The sequence below is a fragment of the Alligator mississippiensis genome, chromosome 12 (genome assembly GCF_030867095.1).
Source record: "Alligator mississippiensis isolate rAllMis1 chromosome 12, rAllMis1, whole genome shotgun sequence".
In the NCBI taxonomy this organism is placed as follows: Eukaryota; Metazoa; Chordata; order Crocodylia; family Alligatoridae; genus Alligator; species Alligator mississippiensis.
The window spans coordinates 21,546,742-21,569,485 of record NC_081835.1 but is presented as its reverse complement, the minus strand read 5'-3'; the positions used below and the strand labels follow the sequence as shown (position 1 = coordinate 21,569,485).

Sequence of the window (22,744 nt, the reverse complement as noted above, 5' to 3'; positions counted from 1 at the left end):
TCCAGCTGCGGCCTCACTAAGGCCGAGTACAGGGGGAGAATGACGTCCCGGGATCTGCTTGAGAAGCATCTATGGATGCAAGCCAGCGTTTTGGTTGCTTTACTAGCCACAGCATCGCACTGCAGGCTCATGTTGATCTTGTGGTCAATGATGACCCCCAAGTCTCTTTCTTCCATAGTGCTAGCCAACATAGCACTGCCAAGCCTATAAGGATGCTGCGGGTTTTTCCTCCCAAGGTGGAGAACCTTGCATTTATCGGCATTGAACACCATCAGATTCTCGTCCGCCCACTTACTGAGCCTGTCCAGGTCAGCCTGGATCACCCGCCTGTCTTCTGGTGTGGATGCTTTGCCCCAAAGTTTGGTGTAATCAGCAAACTTGGACAGTCCACTTCTGATTCCAGTGTCCACATCATTAATGAAGATGTTGAACAGTATGGGTCCAAGGACAGAGCCTTGGGGAACCCCACTGGTCACAGGACACCACGATGAGTGACTTCCATCAATTACTACCTTATGGGTCCAACCACGGAGCCAATTTTCCAGCCAGTGGATCGTGGAGGACCCAAGGCGACAACTGCCCAGTTTCTCCAAGAGGCGATCATGGGACACCAGATCAAAGGCTTTTTTGCCTCTAGTTCTTTCAGCCTTTCCTCATAAGTTATATTCCCCAGGCTTCTAACTTTTTTGTTACTCTGCAATGGACTCTTTCCATCCTGTTCATGTCTTTGAAGTGTGGGGCCCAAAACTGGACACGCTACTCATGGAAAATTACCTTCCCTTGATTTGCACGTAACATTTCTGTTAATACAACTTGGTATACTGTGGGGCTTTACTGTAACATATTGATGAGTATAGTGAGTTTAATTATTCCCTCCAAAATTACCATTTTTTTCTGTCCATAATTTCTGCAAATGTATTTAGTATTTGTAATTATTGGCCACTGAGATTGGGCAAACAATTTGAAACCTATTGCTTGCAACCTGTTTCTAGCCCATTTCCATTGTTAATCAAGGTATGAAAGTGGTTATTAACACAGGAGCTGGCTCAAGAATGCTGCAAAGAAATGTAAGGCTATTGTGTTTAGTTACCTTGATAGTATGCTTGAATCCTGCACATAGGTGCAAGTAATGCAACTATACCTAGTCATATTATCAAAGGAATCTAATTAGGTCCAAGGAGTAAGTACAGAGAGAAACAGGACCTGTCGCTGGGATCTCCTAAAAGGAAAACTAAGAACAGCCAGTCTTACAGAGAAAAGTTCAGGCTGAAGTTTATGTTTGTTGCTATTTAAGTTACCAGTAAAGCTATAACCCATGAAGGAGTCTGGTCTTTCTGTGGTGCCTGTATCATCTATTCAGGGCATGAAAGGAACTACACGTACATAAAATTATCTAACATTTCTCTGCTCCTTGGCCAGATGACAGAAAAAAAAAAGAGCAGCAAAAGCAAATATCAAGCTCTTGTTAATGCATCAGTACTCTGGTTTATCTGTGTACAAATAGCTGTTTTTGAATATCAACAAATCTCCAAACATCAGTGTGAACAAAAAACTCTCCACATAAATACGTGCAAATAGCAGTCAACAACAAGGCGGCAGAAATATTGTTGAACTGAACGTCAGTTCAGAATTTCTACGTGTTTACTAGCAGCATATTTGCAACAGTAGGCTAGCTATACCAGAGAGTCTAAGGGTATAGAACAAGCTGAGGAAGAATCGGATAGAGAACATAGCTTTTTGGGTATAGAAACATATAACAATTGAACTGTTCCAAGAATGTCACTGATTGAGACCAGTTCACATGTGTTGCTGTTTAGAGGTGGCTTGTATATACGCCGCCCAGGGCTCTAAGTAGGATGGTCACCTTTCAGACACTGCATTTCCATGAAACTGCCACCAAGGTGTGGGAGTGAGTACCAGTCTCACAGTCCTCACAGTTTCCCCAGAATGTTCCTGGCAAGGAAGCAATACTCTTATTAGCTGGATGGAGCAGGGTTTGGTTGCCTGGACCCCTGACTATATGTTCCCAGGGGGTGTGCTATTCCAGGGATTGCCCAAGGTCTCTGCCTTAAGCTGCAGCCTTAAGAAGATTTTTTCTAGAAAGCCAATTCAATTAATTTACCTGCCCCCCCACGCCTCCCCAACTGCACTGTAAGGTTGGTAGGTGAGTGGGTGCGCCTTAAATTGTCCCATTAACTGTTATTCACTCAGAAGTAGGGACACGTTCTCCAACCACCTGAGAAATGAACATTACCAAAGCAGCCAACTGCCATGCAGAGGTTGGGGTGAGAGCGCTGAGGAGCAATGCAGTGTGAGGTGCCTGGAGGATTGACCAGACACTGGTCACAGAACTCTTGGTGTCCACACATAACACTGAACCAATTCACAGAGAACAGGTTCAAAATAACACCTCATAATTCAAGTATGTGTTTGAAACATTCCAGCAGGATTAAACTGATATAAACCATCTCAAACATCTGGAAAACTTGGGGCACCTATACATGTGCAGCAAGGCTGCTCTGACGCACTGTAATTACAGTGTGTCGGAGCAGACTAAATTAATCGAGCCTACTGAAGCATGGTAATTACCACACTCCATTAGACTCCAGCATCATGTGCATCAGTGTCCCCACACTGAAAAATGGCAGTGGGGGTGCTTTAACTAAAGCTTGTTTGATGAGCTTTCATTAAAGCACTCCACTGCCTTTTTTCAGCGTGGGGATGCTGATATATATTATACTCTGGGCACTTTAATTGGAGCAGCTGTGTCGTCCCCCCCCCCCCCCCCCCCCGAACATGTGTATAAGCACCCATATGGTTTAAACCACTTTTAAAGCCGTCTAAGAACTACCAATCTGTAGACACCAAAATAAAGTCCCTGAACTTCCCCTTTGCACATATAACTCTAGACTGAAAGCAATCAACTCCCCCACTATTGTAGAAACTTTGCATATTAGAAACACAATTACAGTCATCAAGGAATGGATCATGGGAAGGCAGAGTGAGATCCCAGAGTGAGTCTGTCACTACAGTGAACCACCAGTGCCAGAACTGCACCAACTATCAGGATATCTTACCAGAATAGCATGTCATAATATAATGTTTCACAACCTAAATGAAGGCAGGCTGATTTGCAGGAGAAAGCAGAATGACCTTATTTCTATGCAAGTGTAACTAGCAACTCCTGGGTAGTCGCATCTTTCATTTCCTGAATTTCCTTCCCTACCTCCTTTTCCCCTGCCTGCTAACTCCCAAACACTTTAATAATAATAATCAATAGTACTTTGTAGTTCCACAGACCCTGTCATTTGAGGACCTTGGAGCTCTGTCCCCACAGTAAATGGTCAGACCACTTGTCTCCGGTATAGAAAAGTGGTATTTTCCTCATTTTATAGATAAGACAGAGTGATCTCTCCATAGTCAATGTCAGAGCTGACACATAACTCAGATTTCCTAACTCACTGTCCTGTACTTAAAGTACTAAATTTAATTTTTTCTTTTTGCACATAAGCAAAACAATCGTTATACTGTCACAGGGCATTACACCTTCAAACAACTTTTGTACCTGTTTAGCAGTAACACAGAACCTTAGTCAAGTAAGTATTTAATTTTATAAATGCCATCTTGGAAAACACAATCCTTAAATTCTGAAGAATTTTATATACTATGTGTTTTCTTAGATGACATTTATAAAATTAAATGTTGCTCCTGTTCTACAAGCCAAACACCTGTTACAATAATGTAATGTGGGAATTGCACCAAATAATTTTCATTCACATAATTATGGAGTTTGTGGAACCTAGTGCCAAGGAAAAAGTTAAGAGCATTCATGTCACAACCCAAGGGTGTGATTTTTGTTTTTGTGTGTGCTTTGGCGCCACTGAATTATTTTCCCGCCAAATTGTAGCTTTCTTTGCAGTGTGCATTTCTTCTTTGCAGCACAGAAATGCACAGTGCAAAGAGTTCCCGCCATTTGTATTATAATTCGAGCCCCATTATTGGCTTGTGTTAAATTATTCACGTGGCGGCTAGTGACTGGCTTGCTAGCCGTATAAAAAGCTTGAGTGGTTTCCGCCCAAATTGGAGGACTCCACAAACACCGGGAGGAGGAGACTTCATGCTGTGTGAAGATCTCTAAGTGCTGCGGAGCCTATCGGACCCAGCGCATTTCAAGCAGGCAACAGAGGTCTGATCAGCCTCTAGCCTCGCCCCGTTGCCGAGCGCAATCCTTGACGAATCCCTCTCCCTGCGAGCAAAAGGATCCACGGAGCCTCAACAACTCCGTGGGAGAGACCCGAGCTTGTCGTAGTCCTCAAACGAGGATTTAAGCGGAGCTGTGCCTGGGAAACTGTCCAGCCTACACCGCGACCATCTTCGGTGTAAGTAAACAATCTTGAATCAACCGCTAAGCGTCCATGCCTAATTCCAGCGTGTCACCTGTTTTCTCCAACCCTGCGTGCCCGGGCTGCTGGCCACAGCCCGCAGCGCGAAAAAAGGGCCCCGGATCGCTCCCGGCCCGCACATGGCGATGAGGATGGGATCAGGAGAAAATACGCTAGAGCTAGAATTAGTTAAGAACTGCCCTTGGCACGATAACAAATGCCAAGTGAAAAGTTTTGAGGAGCTGGAGGCGCATATCGCTTACCACCAGGCAGGCGGAATGGGTGAGAGATTTGTCAGCGGACGCCTTTCACTGAAGGGAGAAGAAGGAGCCTCCGAAGACGGAGCCCCGAGAGAGAGAGAAGTGTATTTGCTCCCTGCGGCGTTCGGGTGTATAACTAGTGACGAGCGGGTCCTGTTCAGGCCCCTCGATACTGTGTCCCTCGCCAGAGTCAACCCGGCGGGCGAAGTAAACCCGACCCTCACCCGGGAGAGTGCCCGATGCCTACGATATGCTTGGGAGGGTGAAGAGCCGGTGCCGATCGGCCAGTTCCCTCCCCTCATGGCATCTAGATTAAGGGGTCGCGAGCTTCCATCCGAGCTCCGCGAAGATCTGGAGATGGAGGAATGCGCCGCAGATGAGAGGGTGGCCCCGTGGTACGACAAGGGGGGAGAATTAAGTGCAACTTTCCGTACAATCACTGATTTAATGAATAAGAATTTAAGTTTGAAAGCCCAGCTGCATATGGCCGTTTGAGCGGTCAAAGAAGCGGCTGAGAGAAGGGATCCTGAAACACCAGCCCAAGATGGCGCCAAGCAAGAGGGAGACCACGTTGAAGAACCGGAAAAGAAGGGTGGAGCTTCGGAGGAACCCGCGAGAGTTCAGTCAGCGACTCCGCCCATCAACGCAGTGTTGTCTCCGGCAACCCCGCCTGGCGATGCCTCTGCCGACCACGCCTTCTTGCCGACGAAAGGGAGAGTCAAGCGGAGGAGTGCATCCGCCCCTCCTGCCTGAAGCAGTAACAGCAATAGTGACTCCCGCAGCAGCAGTTCAGCCTGTAATAACATCAACTCCCGAAAGAGCAGCTTGTCCTACAGCCACGATCAACCAAGTAACTGATGAGCGAGATGTCGTCACCAGTCGCATTCGTGCTTGGACGGAGTTACAACAGCTGTACAAAGAATCTGAAATGGAGTCCGACGAGGCTATAGTCTCATGGCTGGAACTCGTGTCCATGGAGTTTAAACATGACTAACTGGCATCTCCTTCATCAGTTGTCACGACTGCATATCCTGATGGAGCCAAGATTATCTATTGATCGGGACCATCGACACCCGACCAAGATTCAAGGCACAAGACATCATGAATCCGATCTTCCATCATTGCCACAGAGAACACCAGAAGAGCGATACATGTTTGGATTTCTCCTACAGCGTTCTGGACTCAATAAGCGGCAACTTCGGATTTTAGGGGATGCAGGTCAATGGCAACTGGCCTATGAGTTAGGTTTCCGTTATCTAGAAGAGCTAGACGACGGCTCCTCAATGATTTCATCTAGTTGAGTGTACAAGAGAGGGTAGCTTAAAATAGTAAACACTTGTATTATAGTAAAGTTCCATGGAAACTTTGTAAATATGTTGAGATGCGTTAACCTATATTTTTTTTGAGAGTTTCTGTTTACAGATCCGGAATTCAGAATGCGTGGTGAAGAGAGGCCCTGAGAAGGATAACATCATCAGAAGAAGTGAGGGCCTGACGTACGACTTCGCCATAACGCCCACTGAAGCCCTGATCGTGCAGTTTTTGTTATGAATCTGATTATATGCATTCGTGTTGGTTATTGTTCAACTCAATCCCAGGAGAGCGAATTTTATGTTGGGGAATTTTATGTTTGTTTGTTCATTGGACGACTTGTGATAAAGCTCTGGATCACTCGAATGACAAGCGTTCAGAATAATTCAGTTGTGCCTTCTCAAAGGGGGATGTCACAACCCAAAGGTTTTATTTTTGTTTTTGTGTGTGCTTTGGCACCACTGAATTATTTTCCCGCCAAATTGTAGCTTTCTTTGCAGTGTGCATTTCTTCTTTGCAGCACAGAAATGCACGGTGCAAAGAGTTCCCGCCATTTGTATTATAATTCGAGCCCCATTATTGGCTTGCGTTAAATTATTCACACGTGGCGGCTAGTGATTGACTTGCTAGCCGTATAAAAAGCTTGAGTGGTTTCCGCCCAAATTGGAGGACTCCACAAACACCGGGAGGAGGAGACTTCATGCTGTGTGAAGATCTCTAAGTGCTGCGGAGCCTATCGGACCCAGCGCATTTCAAGCAGGCAACAGAGGTCTGATCAGCCTCTAGCCTCTCCCCATTGCCGAGCGCAATCCTTGACGTATCCCTCTCCCTGTGTGCAAAAGGATCCACGGAGCCTCGACAACTCCGTGGGAGAGACCCGAGCTTGTCGTAGTCCTCAAACGAGGGTTTAAGCGGAGCTGTGCCTGGGAAACTGTCCAGCCTACACCGTGACCATCTTTGGTGTAAGTAAACAATCTTGAATCAACCATTACGCATCCGTGCCTAATTCTAGCGTGTCACCTGTTTTCTCCGACCCAGCGTGCGCGGGCTGCTGGCCACAGCCCGCGGCACGAAAAAAGGGCCCCGGATCGCTCCCGGCCCACACAATTCAAAGTACCTAAAGCTAGTCAGATAGCTTAGAAAAAGAAATATCACCTTGTTTCCCACAGAAAACACATATGGAGGGCAGGGGAAAGCACCTCTATTTGTCTTCAAAACTTCAGTTTTCTACTTACATCTAAGTGCAAACTTTTTATTTACTGTCACTCAGTAACTAATCATTAATGTCGTGGACTTTGGAATAAAAATAAAGTTAATGGAGACAAAATGCTTCCCCACTGGGAATTTTTTTTTTTTTTTATTCGTGAAAGGAGTCAAAGTAAGTCATCATATTTTCATGGTCGCTTGCTTAGTGACTTTTACTGAACATACAGTACTAGATGAGAAAGCAAATTCATTAAACTGTGAAGAAAAAGCTTTAAATCAGTCTAACAAAGATCTCAGAAATCTTTCAAAGATCTTATATAATTCTTTAAAAATAGTTTATATAACTCTTTAAGAAAACTATTCCAAATCAACATGTTCCTGAAAGCTTATTAAGTGATGCATCACAGGTAGAGGGTTGAAAAAGGCATCTGTACAAACAAGTTTCAAGTACTTCAGATATGGAAAGCCTGCATCCTGTTAATAACACTGAATAGTAGAGGGAAAATATACATTTGTCTGTAAAAGCAAAGACTGGGTGGTACATGATGCTCAACAGAGCAGGTAGTTTTTATAAACTGCAAATAAGCAGCTTAACTAGACCAGAATTTATTAAAAAACACATAGCATGACGACACAAAACTCAGTGAAAATCCCACTGTATAGTAAACATCCAGCATTCAGTATAGAAATATCCATAGATAATATATGTTCCAATTTTATCCCCCAGTTCTGTGAGTTCGCGAGTGCTGTGCTTGAAAACAGTTAGATGGAACAAGGGTAAAAATGTCTGTATCTCATCCACACTGCAGCTTACACTACAAATACCACACCGTTTCAGCTTCACCCTTAAACAGGCAGTCAATTTCCTCAAGCTGACAAAATCCATTGATCTGAGTAAGAAGTAAAGATACCCAGAACCTCACAGGAGGTGTTCTACACTTTAGATTAGGCCAATAAATATGAATTATGTAAAATTATATAACAGAGCTTGCTCCAATGCAGAAAAGGTTACATTGGTACACTTTTATGCTAGTGTAACTATATCCATGCTTGAGGTTGAATAAGTGTAAAAACACCCCATAACTAAATTGCAAAATATGCATGTAGACCAAGTCAAGGATACACTTACAGTAACTTGACACTTCAAAACTCAGCATTTTCCATTAGAAGAAAAAATTGGTATTTTCAATTTCCATTCATCTTGAATCAGTCTTTTTTAAATATATTTTCTGCAAACTAAAAATTCCAAATCTATTTTTTTTTAAATATCAATTTCCTGACACATAATTTTGATAAGGTTAAGCACCTTATGTAGAATTTTGTATTATAATTTACAATTTGTTTACATCTATATTTTGTGTGCATATGTAGGCCTCTATATGATACTTGCATATTTCTTACAAAAATCTTTGGATATATAGACACTAACTGAAACTTTCTGAACAGTACATCCAAAACCAGATCATACTGGGACAAAAAATATAAAACCTGCCAACATATCTCCACCACTTCCACAATAACTATACCCCACAACAAAATTATCACCATTTCTGGATCTTATACCTATACCACCAGAAATGTTATATATCTCATTGAGGGCACTAAATGCCCTGATGGAAAATAGGAGAAACCAAACAACAACTGTGTACCAGAATGAATGCACACCAAAAATCTATCAAAGACAAAAATACCCAATTATCTGCGGGTACACACTACTCACAACACAACCACTCTCTCTCCAATCTCTCAGTTCTAATCTTCAAAGGGAATTTACAAAACACCTTTTACAGACATGCCTACGAACTTCATTTCATAAGTCTCCTGGATACAAAAAATCATGGACTAAATATAGATATTGGATTTATGGCACATTATAACCTGCCTGCCATCTGATAACCCCAGGTAACCTCTCTACATTTTAACAGCTGCATTCTATCACTAAGTCAACATTGCCTCCTTTCCCCCACCCCACCTACCTGTCTCACACTTATTGTCTCCCATGGCCTCTGATCTTCACCACCATGCATTTGCATTTTCACAGACCTTCATTTTGCATATTGGTTTTTATTCCATCCAGGAGAACACAAAACACCAGCAGACTCTCCCTATGCCTGAAGAAGGATGTTTGTACCCTAATGCTTGCAAAAAAACAATTTTTCCAACTATTTAGTTGGTCTAATATAATATATCACATTTACCCAAAGAACCTTGTCTGCATACTGCTTGACAGACACCCTCGCACCAGGACCTAAGGGCCTAGCCAGTCTGTTTATAAGGCCTGCAGACCTTCAGGGCAGTTGCTATAGAAAGGTAAAGCTCAACGGTACCCTTTGACATTGCCCTTCAGTGGCTACACAGTGGCTTTTGGTTTTTCTGTTATAATTCCTTTTAACAGACACAGTATGTTTGTAGGGAGGAATGGGAGAACACAGAGACTTTCAGAATAGGCACAGGGTCCCTGTAAGAGGGGAGATACAGGCAGTTGTCTACCGACGGGGGTGGGTGGGCGGCGGCGGCTGCCAGGGGGCCTGCAGACAGGGAGGGGGGATAAACTTTGGTGCAAACTTCACTGGAGTTTATTTAGCCGTGCTAATTTCACAGGTAGATGTGCCCATGAGGTGGAATGTTTCCCTGCTTGCTTCTCTGCCAAGGGCCTAACTTTTGGAGAACTGTTTGAGGAATCTGTTGTTTATTACTCACTATCCTATTTTAATATTTTATCTGTTTTTATGACTTATTTTCCTTTTTATTGTAAGCTGCCCAGAGTCTTTTCTAGAGAGGGTAGGATATAAATCTAATAAATAAATAAAATAAACTAAAGACTGCATCCTGATATTTATCTATTGCCAATAATAGAATAATAAATTTACATTCTAAGCAGTGTGCAAAACAGTAGTTATTTCAGGCCATGAATGAACAGACCACAGCTGTAATAGCCAATGCATGTTGGTAGAACACAACAGGATACCCATATTTAAATTTGAGGGAAAAAAATTCTAAAGAAATGACTCACACTTGCATCAAGGCTACAGATACTGATTGTATCTTCATCTTGGCTACACTGCTTCCGTTTCTTCTGCAAAACAAAAATGAAACAAAATTTCAGAAATTAGTTAAGATTAACAAGTTACCTTGAAAAAATGGTCAAAAGGTATGTAAAAAGATATCACAATACAATATATAAATACTTTGTTCACTTTATAGATTTATTGATAGTTCCCAAGAAGATAAAAACCATATACAGCTATTAGTTCTACATTCATTAGTTCATACCACTGTTAAGTGCCACCCACAATAAAACAGAGGATAACTGAACAATTAAAATAATAAAGTATTAATTGATCTGCAAATTCAAGGCATTATTTTTATATCCTACTACTCTTTCTCATCCCTCCATCCAGAGGCGACCTGAGCAGGGTGCGGGGCTCAGGGTAAATCAGCCCACACGGGGCCCCACCCCCACTCCAATCCCACACGTCCCAAACCTGAATAAGCTGCTGCTGCAATCAGCAGTGACTGTGTCGGCCGGGGGGGGGGGGGGGGGGGGCGGGAGGTGGAGGGTAGCGAGCGGCTGGACCTGAAGCCGGCGGCACAGGGTCACCATGGCCGCTCCGCCCAGCTCCACGGGGTTCCCCAAAGCACAGAGCCCAGGGTGGTCACCCCAATTCATGCCCCCCAGGGACAGCCCTGCCTCCATCCTTTGGTGCCATGTCATACAGAGTAAGTTTAGTTACAAAACCTTATTTTAGGCATAATTCAGTAGTAACATAAGAATCAACCACCAGCCCAAACCTGCCATGGCTACTTTTCTCTTAAAAGCCATCAGATGTTCAACCTTCATATGGGCATCCACCAAAAACCTAATTTGAACCTTGCATCAAGAACATGGAAGCTGTCACAATAACATCTCTTTAGGAATATAAAAACAGAAGCTGTAATTTTAAATTTGAACATGACAACCAAAAAAAAATAGCGATAACTTTATGATTGAATCTTCTTGCTCAGATGCTGAGTAGTCACTTTACAACAAATACAACTGAACTGTTAGGCATTAAATCTAAATTCCCATTTTCTTCACATAAATGGAAATACTGAAAATATATTGAAGATTTAAAAAGAATAAGAACAAAGTGTATTTTATAGCTAAACTTCTGTAGAAGATACCCCTGTGTAGGTAGCCAGTACGAGACCTATGCCTTGCATAAGGCTTCAGAGCTGTGTTTAAAGAGGACCTTAAATGATGCACAGGCTGAGGGTTAGACACCTGCACAGATTTTAAGTTCATGCCTTATGAAATATACTTTCCCCCCTGAAAAAAGCATTTTAACAACAAATAGACACTAATGTATTTATAAATGTACCATATTTACTCAAATACAAAACAAGGTTTTTCCCCCCAATTGGCATAAGAAAAAAGCCTTTTGTCTTATAAATACATACAAGGAAATCTCACTATATACCCTGTTTATCATTAAACTGCTACCAAAAGGACCATGTGTTCAGCAACTGCACACAAGGAAATCTCACTAAATACATTATCTATCATTAAATTATTGCCAAAAGTAGTATGTGCTCAGCATTGGAAACTAACCATAAATTTGATTGAATACAGCCAACACTGAGCATGACTATAAAACACTTGGCCAAAATTGGGCAAACATGTAGATGGGAACCTACCACTTTTTTTGTTTTTTTTAAAGGAAAAATTTTCGTGTCCCAGGTCAAATTATCCAAATCAGGTCAGTTTGAATCATTCAAGAACCATATGTGGCCCTGCTACTGGCAACTATCCTCCACCCCAGCCTGGGGCTTCAGATACTTCCAAATCCTTTGGCAGGCATCCTATGTACAAGCCCAAGCCTGGAGGCTTTGGGTTCAGATGCCCCAGACTTTTGCTTGCCCTCAGCTATATGGTTGCATAAGCAAGCTAGGGAGCAGTCTCCCATTTCCGTATAGTTGGCGTGTAGCTGAGATCCTCCCACTGGAAGTTGGCTAGTGGGAAGCTAACTATGAGCTGTCCACAAGCAGACAAGGGTGCAACCCTCCACTATACAGTGCCATTTTAATTGCATCACCTTGGTCATGAGATTTCCCTATGCCAGAACCTAACACATTTTGTTTGTTTGTTCATTTTTTAAGGAAAATGTTTCATGTCCCAAGTCAAATCAGCCAAATCAATTCCAAATCTGTGAATCATTCAAGAACCATGTGTGGCCCTACTACCAGCAAGCATCCACCACCCCTGCCTGGGGATTCAGATGCTACCAAACCCTACGTGCAGGCCCAAGCCAGGAGGCTTGGGGTTCATATGCCCTCGAGTTTCACTTCCCCTCAGCCATACGGCCGCAGAAGCAAGCTAGTGAGGAGTCTCCCATTTCCATAAAGGGGAAGTGGGAGTGGGAGGCTAACTATACACTACCTCAGTCCAGGTACCCCCACAAAGAAAGTGGTTGTCCCCTGCAAGTAGGGAAACCACCTAATTGGTCATGGTATTTCCTTTCCTAGAACCTACCTTTTTTTTAATGAAATGTTCGTGTTCCAAGCTAAATCAGCCAAATCAAGTCCAAATCCATGAGTCAGTGAAAAAATATAAGTGGCCCTACAACTGGCAAACATCCTTCACCCCCACCAAGGGCTTCAGATATTTCCAAAGTCTTTTGGCAGGCATCCTACATGCAGGCCCAAGCCCGGAAGCTTGGGATTCAGATGCCCCCAAGTTTCACCAGCCCTCAGACATATGGCTGCAGGAGCAAGCTAGGGAGGAGCCTCCCATTTCCATAACATGGGCTTTAAGCCCCAACACCTCAGCGGGTACTAAACCATGCTGGAAAAACAGTTATCCCTGGGAGCACTTAAGGAAAACTGCCTTCATGGACTCAGATATATGGTGTTTCCCTTGCTGGTAAGTTTCTCCTGCCAGAACCTACCACATGAATAGATTATTGTAGCCCATCTAAATAAAACATATTGTAATGCCCATTAAGTATGGTCCCCCTGAATGCTGACTTTTTTTTTCAAGTGATGGTGAGCTGTGACACTGTATACATTTGGACTTCCTCTTCATTCCTACAGCTAAGCTGCACCTTTCTTTCCCATTTCCAATTGTTCCTGTTTCTTCACCAGAATTAAATGCCTGACAAACATCATAAAACAGGGCCCCAAACAGTTCACCCCCTCTCTCAGCTTGCTGCGATTAATGTGGCTGTGCCCTCCATGGGCGGTTCCGCACATGCAAGCACATACACTTGCAGCAGCTCAAATAGAAGCAGTGTAAACTTGAGCCAGGTCTTTCTCCCTCAGCACATGTGCTCGGACATACACTTTGTTGTGGAGCAAATTGTGCCACTTGGGGCAAAATAACCCTGCCTGGCTCCTCCTGGATCTGCAGCCAGAAGGAGCTAGAGCCTGGGGCCAGGACCTGTGCTGTCCCCAGCAGTATAAAAAGCTGCCCTGGCAAGCAGCTCTGGGTTACTCGCTCTGAGGAGCCTCTGGGGCCCAGCCAATTGGTACCTGGGGACACTACCCTTTGTGCCAGCTGGACTGCTGCAGCAGCATCCCAAATCCATTAAAAAAAATACCCCAAAATCCATGTTTTTCCACAGTTAACACAAAAGACCACTCTACACACACACACACACACACACACACACACACACACACACACACACTGGAGAGAAAGACACACACAATCTGGAGAGAAAGAGAGAGAGAGCAATCAGTTAGGCAATGCTTTATTGGTATATTTACAATGTTAAGGCAATGTGGAAGCCTACCAGCGTCTCTATCGTCATCATAAAATAAATTCTAAATACCTATATGTGTTGATGTGTACTTTTGGTTTTCTTCACACATGATGCGTGTGTGATGGGGAGATGTGGTGTTTGCAGGAAGGCGGTGGGAAGGAGTGTGGGGAAAGGCATGTAGGTGTGTGTGGAGAGATGTGGATTGGTGTGTGGGGCAATTGCTGGGGGGATTGTGGGTGTGGGGGACCTTGTGGGGGTGTTGCTCAGGAGGGGTGGGTCCCCTGGCCTCCATAGGGTGCAGCCCCCCCATAGCACATGGAATGCCCCCCCCCACAAGGCCCCAGCTCCCCCCTGGAGGGCCACAGCCCCTATCCCCCACAGGGCCCCAGCCTCCCCACCCAGGGTCCCAGACACGCTGGAGGGCCATACCCAGAGTCACAGCTCCCCCCTGGAGGGCCCCAGCCCCTCCGCCCAGGACCCACAAGTTACCTTTAGCAGCAGCAGCAGCAGGAGTGGAGCACTCTGAGCCATGGCAGCAGGACATGGTGCAGTGTGCGGGGGCCGCATGCCAGGCCCAGCAGGGTTCTGCCTCCCTCAGGGCCCCTCTGGGCCAGGTCCATGGCAGCAGGACCCGGTGCGGCGCATGGGGTCCGCATGCCAGGCCCAGCCAGGTCCTGCTGCCCTTGGGGCCCCTCTGCCACCCAGCCGGGCCAGGCCCACAGCAGCAGGACCTGGCGTGGCTCAGCAGGACCAGGAGCAGCCCCAAGGCCAGCAGGACCTGGTGGGCGCAACACGCGGTCCCTGCACACCGCACTGGGTCCTGCTGGGCAGGGGTCGGGGACTGCGAGGGGGCGGGGGAGGCTGGCGGAGGGAGGGGCCAGGCACAGCAGGGACTGGAGATCTGGGGGGCTGGTGGGCAGAGGGGTTGGGCAGGGCAGGGATTGGGGAGGCTGGGAGAGTGGGCGGGGCCAGTAGAGGTCCTCCCAATGGTCCCCTCCCCCCATCTCCAGGCCCCCCAACCCCTTACTGCACTGGAGCCCTGGTGCTGAACACATGGCCTGGCTGGCCGCAAGTTTCAGCACCAGGGCGAGGGGCCAACTACGGAGATGCTCTGGCAGCCAGAGTGTCTCCCTGGAGGACCCAGCCTCCGGTTGCCTCAGGGCATGGTCCAGGACCATGCCCTGCCCCACTTTTTTTTAACTTTGTTTTTTTTTAGACCCCTGGATATCCTAGTCTAATTTTCTCCCCACGCTGCAAGTTTGCAGCACAGGGAACACTTTTTTATTCCTGCACATGCCTCTTGCCCCGCCTCAAAGGGGTTTGAGATGGGGCAAGAGGTACATGCCTGCTCGTCTGGATGTGCCCCATGAGGTGAAGCTGGACCAGGCTGCATAAACAGAGGGAGAAAATATTACTGGGGGGGGGGGAGGTGCTGAGGGCATGCATCAGCACAAGAACTACAACTTCCATTGTGCTCTGCGTGGTGCAACACATGCATGGTTAGCCTCTTCTTCCTCAGCCATATGGAGTGGACCGCGAAGCCCCCACAAGCCTGGCATACCTTCTGCCGCCTATCCCAGGCTGTCATGCACCTCATCTGCATATACATTTCTGGAGAATCCCGGAACTTGTGACAAGAACACCTGGTTCTTGTCATTAGTTGGGGGGGGGGGGGCTAGTTAGCACACGGATCTGTTCAAGATGCTGAAGAAGGTGGGGGTCCCCCCAACTTTCATTGCAGGGATAAAAACAATGTAGACCAATGTGAGCAGCAGGGTGTTGATGAACGGGTTTCTGACCACCCCAATCAGGGTGGAGTTGGGCATCTAGCCCACTCTCCCCGATCTTGTTCATCTGCATGATGGACTCAAGTTAGACTTGAGATAGACTGTTCTCGGTGGAGGCAGATGACAGAACAAGGAGCAATGGTCTCAAGTTGCAGTGGGGGCAGTTTAGGTCAGATAGGAGGAAGAATTTTCTCACTAGGAGGGTAGTAAAACACTGGAACAGGTTACCCAGAAAGGTGGTAGAAGCTCTATCCTTGGAGGTTTTCAAAACCCAGCTTTGACTGGGATGATCTAGTTGGGGATGGGTCCTGCTCTGAGCAGGAGGTTGGACTAGATGACTTCCTGCGGTCCCTTCCAACCCTAACTTTCTATGATTCTATGGAACTACTGGCCCAGAGGCCTAGAGGCTCAGGCAAGACCCTGGGATACATGGAGTGGAGATCCCCAGGGGCAGCAGGGCAGAGACGAGGGTCCTAGACTACATAGATAATTTCAGCGTCCTGTGCAAGGACACGTGTTTGGTGGAAAGAGTGTCGCAACATGCCCAGGTGTATGAAGTGGTGGCAAGGGCCAAGCTCAGTGTGGGCAAAGGCAACTGCTTGGCACTGGGCAAGCTCAGGGACCTGTCTACCCTGGGAGTCTCCATCTCCCATGAGGGGGTAAAGATCCTTGGGGTGGAGTTCGACTCAGAACTAACAGGCCAGAAAGCATGAGAGAAAACTGAGCCATGGTCAAACAAACCGGGATTGTGGCACATGTGCTGCCTGTCAAAAGGGGATGCAGGGGCCTCATGAGGGCAGTGTTGCTACTGGTGCTTCTGTACCCCACACTGTTCTTCCCCACCTCATGGCAAAATGTCCATAGAATCCAGAGGGCCAGATTTGTCTTTGTCTGCCCTCCAAATGGGAGAAGGGCCACCCTGTATAAAATGAAACAGACCAAGGGCTGAAGAATTCCAGATGTTCTGCTGTTTCTCTGGGCCAAGCAAACGAGCCAGATCTCCAACATGGCAACTGGGGAAGACTCTAAAACAGCCTGTTTTTTGAAGTTTTTTTGCAGAGCACTTGTTGCAATACCGGGGAGTGTATGTACCACCTAACATGCATCCATGGGCCTTGGAACAACTGTGGTTTTACAAGGTCCCAAAGCATTTCTGGAACAGATATAAGCTACAAAACAAAGCCCTGGTGACCCTGACAAACCACCATAAGATGCAAAGGACAGACGGGCATACTCCCCAGCAACAGCTACAAGGCTGTGTGGGAGTGAGTCTTCCACAAGGACCTGCAAAGGAGCACAGGGATTAAAAGTGGCAGGTAGCCCACTGGGTACTCCCTGTGCAGACACTGAGACACAGAGAGGCTCTCTTGCCTGGCCCACACAAATCTGCTGGTGGAAGGAAAATACAAATTAAACACCTTCTCTGGAGCTGCCCATATGACAGGGAAGTGTGGGGGAGAGTAACCATACTCCTCCTGATGGTGGCAGGGGTCAAGACCTTGACTCTCTGGCCACCTGACCAATCAGCAAGGGATCCCAACAACCCACTTTGACCATTTCATCTCCTGCTTCAGGAATGCCCTGTGAAAGACCAGGACCCTGCTCATGGACAGACGCACAAACCTCCCAGTTGAGGACTTCGACAGAATGGGAGTGACTGAGCTGCAGGTGTGATGCAGAAAGACAGTAGGACATATGGAAGAGAAAAGGATCGCACAGACTGCTCAAGAACAAGGCTGCCAGAGAGAACAACAAAGATGATGATGAGTGAAAAGACTGGGGGGAAGCAGGAGGGTTGGGAACAGGGTGGGGGTCACCAAAGCAGTTTTTCTGTGCGATTGTGATAGGCAAAGGAGATGCTGACAGGCACGCAGACACACAGGTGAGTGGTTGTGGTACTGTACCGGGATGATGATGGTTTAACTTCATGTGTGTGTTATGGAATGTCAAGGAAACCAGATCAGCCACAGGACAGGGGGGGTGGGGGGGGGTGGGTGTGTGTGTGATTTTAAAAAAATTGTTTAATTAAAATCAAGGGCATCTGAACCCTAAGGCCTATGGGCCTGGGGCTTGCATGTAGGATGACTGCCTGCATTTGGGGAGTATCTGAAGCCCCAGATAGATGGGTTTGGGAGGGAAGACACTTGCCTGGTAGTAGAGCCACACAGACTTGATGATTGAGCTCTACTCAGTTGAATTTTGGAACTTGACGACTAAGTTTTGCCTAATTGAATTTGAAACTGTTTTGGCCTTGAAAAAACTTTAAAAAAAAAGTTTGTACTACATATAAGTAGGTGTCAAAGTGTTGTTCAAAAGTGTGTTTGTGGATTTCCTGTGCTAAAACTTGCAGCAGTTTGAAGAAAAGATAACATGCATTTTCACTGCTGTAGCAGTTGGAGGAGGAACAAATTCAAGGCAATCTTCCAATAATTAGATTCTATCCCTGGAAAATTAAAACAAATTTATACATTTTCTATATATAGAATTTAAGTATGGGGGGGATTAACTTATAATCGAGGATATCTTCTATTTGAATAAATATGGTATTTATTTTGTGTGATGCATCAACTCAAGCTGTGACCCAAGCTTGAAACTAAGCCAATATGTAACGTGTTATAACTTTTTTATTTTTTTTTTTTGCATCAGGCTGCTATCTTATACAAGCATTACAAATTTTAGAGCATTGTTCAGTGATTCATTTCTTTGTTCTTGGTTGTTCCCTGGGAAGGAAACATATCCCTACATTGGAAGGTTTTAGAAAGCATCAAAAGTCATTCCATAAAAATTAAAACACCAAATGAACTCCTGATCTATTCCAATTCCAACCAACTGAAATTTTCTTCTCTCTCATTAATCTCATGCTGCAGGCAAACAAGCCAAAATTTGTCATCTGAAACTCTAAATCCTTTATCACTGCTGACTAAAATCTCCAAAGTATTCTGAGCAGCACCAAATAGATATTCTAGCACTATATCCATTTGCCTGACTAGATCCTGATATAACATCCAAATTTCCTGGGCTTATTACAGTTCTGGACAGGTGATCAACTTCATAAGCATGTTACAATTTTCCATTTAAATGCCTGCCTTAATAATGCCTATGGTTGTTTTGACCTTTCGCTGTAATCTAAATCACCTTCGTTTTTTTCCGAGCTCCGAGTCTCTCTGTGCAGGCTCAAAATCGTTAAGAATAGTGTCAAATTCATCAATGCTTTTTGAGATCTAAACTATAAGACAATGAACTTAATGCAGATTTATTGTCACCTGAGAGTTTAAGTATTCAGTACCATAAAACTGTAAGGCTGACTTAAAAACCACAGGTTTAAAACCATAGTTTAAAAATCTACAATACTTTGTTTGCCCTTCTTCTGCCTCTATGGGGTATGATATTTACCTCCACAGCCATAAAGGCTAGAAACTTTCTTTTTTTTTTAAATAAAAGATGAAATTTTCAAAGAATCACTGGAGTCAAGTAACTTGGGGTTGAAGAAAATCACCAACAATCACCAGGAACTGGCAATACTGTTCATGCCTTGAACACTTTCTTCAGCATCCTATGCTGTTCTTTTGGATCTGTTCTTTATTAAAGAAAATGAAGCAATGTGGTCCCTCATTTAAAATTCCTTTATGTTAAGATATTCCTAAAAAACCCTAGAATTTGGTGATATCAAAACACATTGGCTGGGTACATGAGAAATGTGCATGCAGACCATGGCCAAAGAGACAAAGACATTGCACATTATTATGGCTTAGTTAATTATGACCAAAATACTTGGAACTGTTGTACTACTGCTGAAGATTACCAGTAACATTTTTAGAAGGGCTTATGTCACTTTTGAAATAGGCTCATTTTAAATAAATTTTATTTCTAAGCAGGAATTACTGAAAAGTTTGTACATTGTATATTATAGCTACTACAGTATGAAGTTTATATATTAAAATTACTTGAAATAAAAGGAAAAAAATTGGTGCATTTTGTGCAGCGATGACATTCTTTCGAAACATAATTTCAACAATCAAGGGTTAGCCCAAGAGTCAAGAAGTCAAAGTTCAAGAAACAAGTGTAATTTTACTACAGAAATGAATGCAAGTATTTTATGATTCCAGTATACAAATCAGTTATCACATTCTCTCATATATCCACTTCCTTCTTTTGAGAGACAACAGAACTCTTCTGAGGTCTTTCCACAGGTTTCTCACAAAGAATACCCTTTGTGCTCCATCACAAAAGTGTGAAGAATTAATTTTACAGAGTTCTTTCTTTGCAAGTGATACAGACTTATATAGGAAACAAGAGAATTCAGGACACATGATCCTTATTTATCCAGCTGTGTTGTCTTCCTCTGTCAAATAGAGATAACAACGCATAGACAATAATAGCTGAAGATTTGGTTTCCGCTCTGTAAATGCTGCTGAAAAAAAGTGATGAGCAACTTTAGAGGAATAAAAGGAAGAAAGAAATGCCACAGTAGGCCTTAATTTTGTGGGAGAGCCCTAGTTTGAGAAACACTTTCAGTCTATGCCTCTCACTCACTAAAGTACTTGAATATGCTTGAAGAACTACCTCCTAAGACCTATTCTTTTAAATAACTGTAGATGATCGTCAGTACTCATAGGTGAGAAACTTCTGACGATGACTGCACTTGGAAAACATGGGTACCCAATGCATAAATTTAGACTTTATTAGTGTGTCTTGGTTCACATGTATACTACCTCTGCTTTCCTAATTCTGGGTCTTTCTGTGCTGACTACAATTCTTGAAGAACCATGTCAAATATATCAGTGATTTTTGTAACCTGGATAATAAGACAGTAGATTGAACAATTACTTTTTATTGTGACCTGAAAGCTTACGTGTCAGGCACTGTAAAATTAAAAATTGTTCTAAAAACCATAAGGTTTAATATATCTATCTATATTTTTTTTGGAACCTTTACAGTGTGCTTGGGTCATATTGTCATGTTTACAGTCGTGAGGGAAAGCATCTTAAATTTTTTACAAAGTCAGTGCTGCAATTTTTAAAGAATTACTTGACTCAAGGAGCTTGGGCTTGAAGGAAAACACCAGCTAGCACCAAGAATTAGCAGTACTGCTCATGCCCGGTATGTAGTGCATATCTGCTTCAGCATGCGATTCTGTCCTTTTGGATTTGTCCTGAGAAACAAACTGAAGTAACACACCCAGTTTATTTTAAATCATTTGATGTTAACTTACACCTAACAAAAACTAGAATTTGGTGATATTGAAACGTGTACTGGGTGCACAGAGACAACTTTCAAACCAAGAGATAGGAATAGCAAAACAGAAGTGGTCTAGCTGAGGCTGGCAGGAGGGAGGGATAGAGAGTGGTTGGCTCCCTGACAGCCCGCCCAGGTGGTGAATTGTCAGGGAGCCCAGCAGGAACTATGTCCAAAGAGCCCTGGCAGCAAAAAGGAGAAGGCTACAGCAGCAGCAGCTGATTGGGCAGCATAGATGAGCCCTTGCTACCACAAGGGCCTCACAGGCAGCCCTAGGCCTCCTTGCTCATTAAAGCACTGCCAGGCAGCAAGGCAGATGGGGATATCTGTGGGCTGCTGGTGCTCAAAACCTCCCATCAGCCCTTGCCATGGTGGCAACAACTGATCATGCAAGCCTGTCAGTAAACCTGTAGCACAACTCCACAGTACCCACAGCACAGCAAAAATAGCATCTGCCAGATCCCTTAAGACACAACACCCGTTTCATTTACCTACGCTCTCTCATACACGAGTGCATGAACCTCCTCACATCCAGTTCCAATTGTAATGACGACAACTGTTTGTTACTGTACCGATTGCTCACGTGGAAATTATTACTTTTAAACTTTTTAAAAAGTGCTTTAGCAGTCAAGAATAAGGAGCATCTGCAAGCATTTCATTGACTGCTACTGATAGCATCGATGTGATAACTCAGAATTTGGGAGTATTAGAGAGTGACATTTCACAAAAATAACTTTTCTTCAAGAAACTGCAAAATGTAACAGAGAAAGTGACTGTTTGCCCCCTTGCTCCCTTATTTCTATATGAACTCAAACAATGTATTCATTATAGCTAGAGAAACACCAGCCAGGGTAGATTTTTCAAGAGGACAGGAAAAAGAAATGTTTTACTTTACAGAATGTTATACTTAACAGGATGTTAAAATATAAGTGTGGCTGCTGACATATACAACATATCTACACTAAACCTAAACAGATCTGTGAATTGCCTAAATATATAGAAAAAAAAAATACAATGGTGCTGTTTCTAAATCTTTGGGGCAACTTAATTGAAACCACACTACAAGTTCATGGTTAAAGGTCTTCTCAAGCTTATAGGGCTAGTGTGATTGAAGCACACCAAGTTGAGTTTGAGGCTATAGCCACCACAGTAGGCAATGATCACATTCAATCACCTTTGACTCTCTAATCCAGATGATAGCATACCCATTTGCAGCTGGGTCAGTGAAGGCAGCCTTTGTCATAAGTATGGCACAGGGCTCAAACTCATACCTCTTCTGGAATCATACTTCTCAACTTGGGTGACCATAAGGAAATCTGGGACATCCAGAACACTGCCCTGCTCCCACTCCCCAAGTCAGCAGTGCTGCTGGAGGCAGTGGCAGAGGCTGGAGCACAGTCTGGCAAGGAGGCAGGGCTGCCTGGCACACCATGGTGTTTTACCTCTCCGCTGGACTGTGCTTCGTGCCCATGCAATTGCAGTACTCTCGTTTTAATGTTGACCAACCGGCAAGGAATAGTCTTTGAAATCTAGGACTGCCCCAGCCAAACTGGGACATATGGTCACCCTATCCTTAACTGCTCTTCTGCTATGCTTCGTAGAGGTCATCTAGGTATAAAACAAACTATATCCCTAAAATATGTAACTATAAAGGTTAAAAAACTGTGTAGACTACCCCTACACCAAAAAGTACTACACAAAGCCTTCAAAGTAATCAACACTGCAGCATGACAAAACTTGGCTACTCTATCAATTCAGAGGAAATGAAAGCAACTGTGGTCTATATATTACAGGAAAAAACTACAAATTTCTTTTTAAAA

The 22,744-nt window shown here is 44.4% G+C and overlaps 1 protein-coding gene across 1 annotated transcript in view; it reads right to left on the bottom strand.

Annotated features, from left to right (window-relative positions):
* Positions 1-22,744, bottom strand: part of ARHGEF3 (Rho guanine nucleotide exchange factor 3) — a 303,899-nt gene that overhangs the window by 147,222 nt on the left and 133,933 nt on the right. Inside the window, exon 4 of the mRNA XM_019495453.2 lies at positions 10,173-10,235. Within this exon, the coding sequence (XP_019350998.2) occupies positions 10,173-10,235 (63 nt within the window). The remainder of the gene's footprint in view (positions 1-10,172; positions 10,236-22,744) is intronic.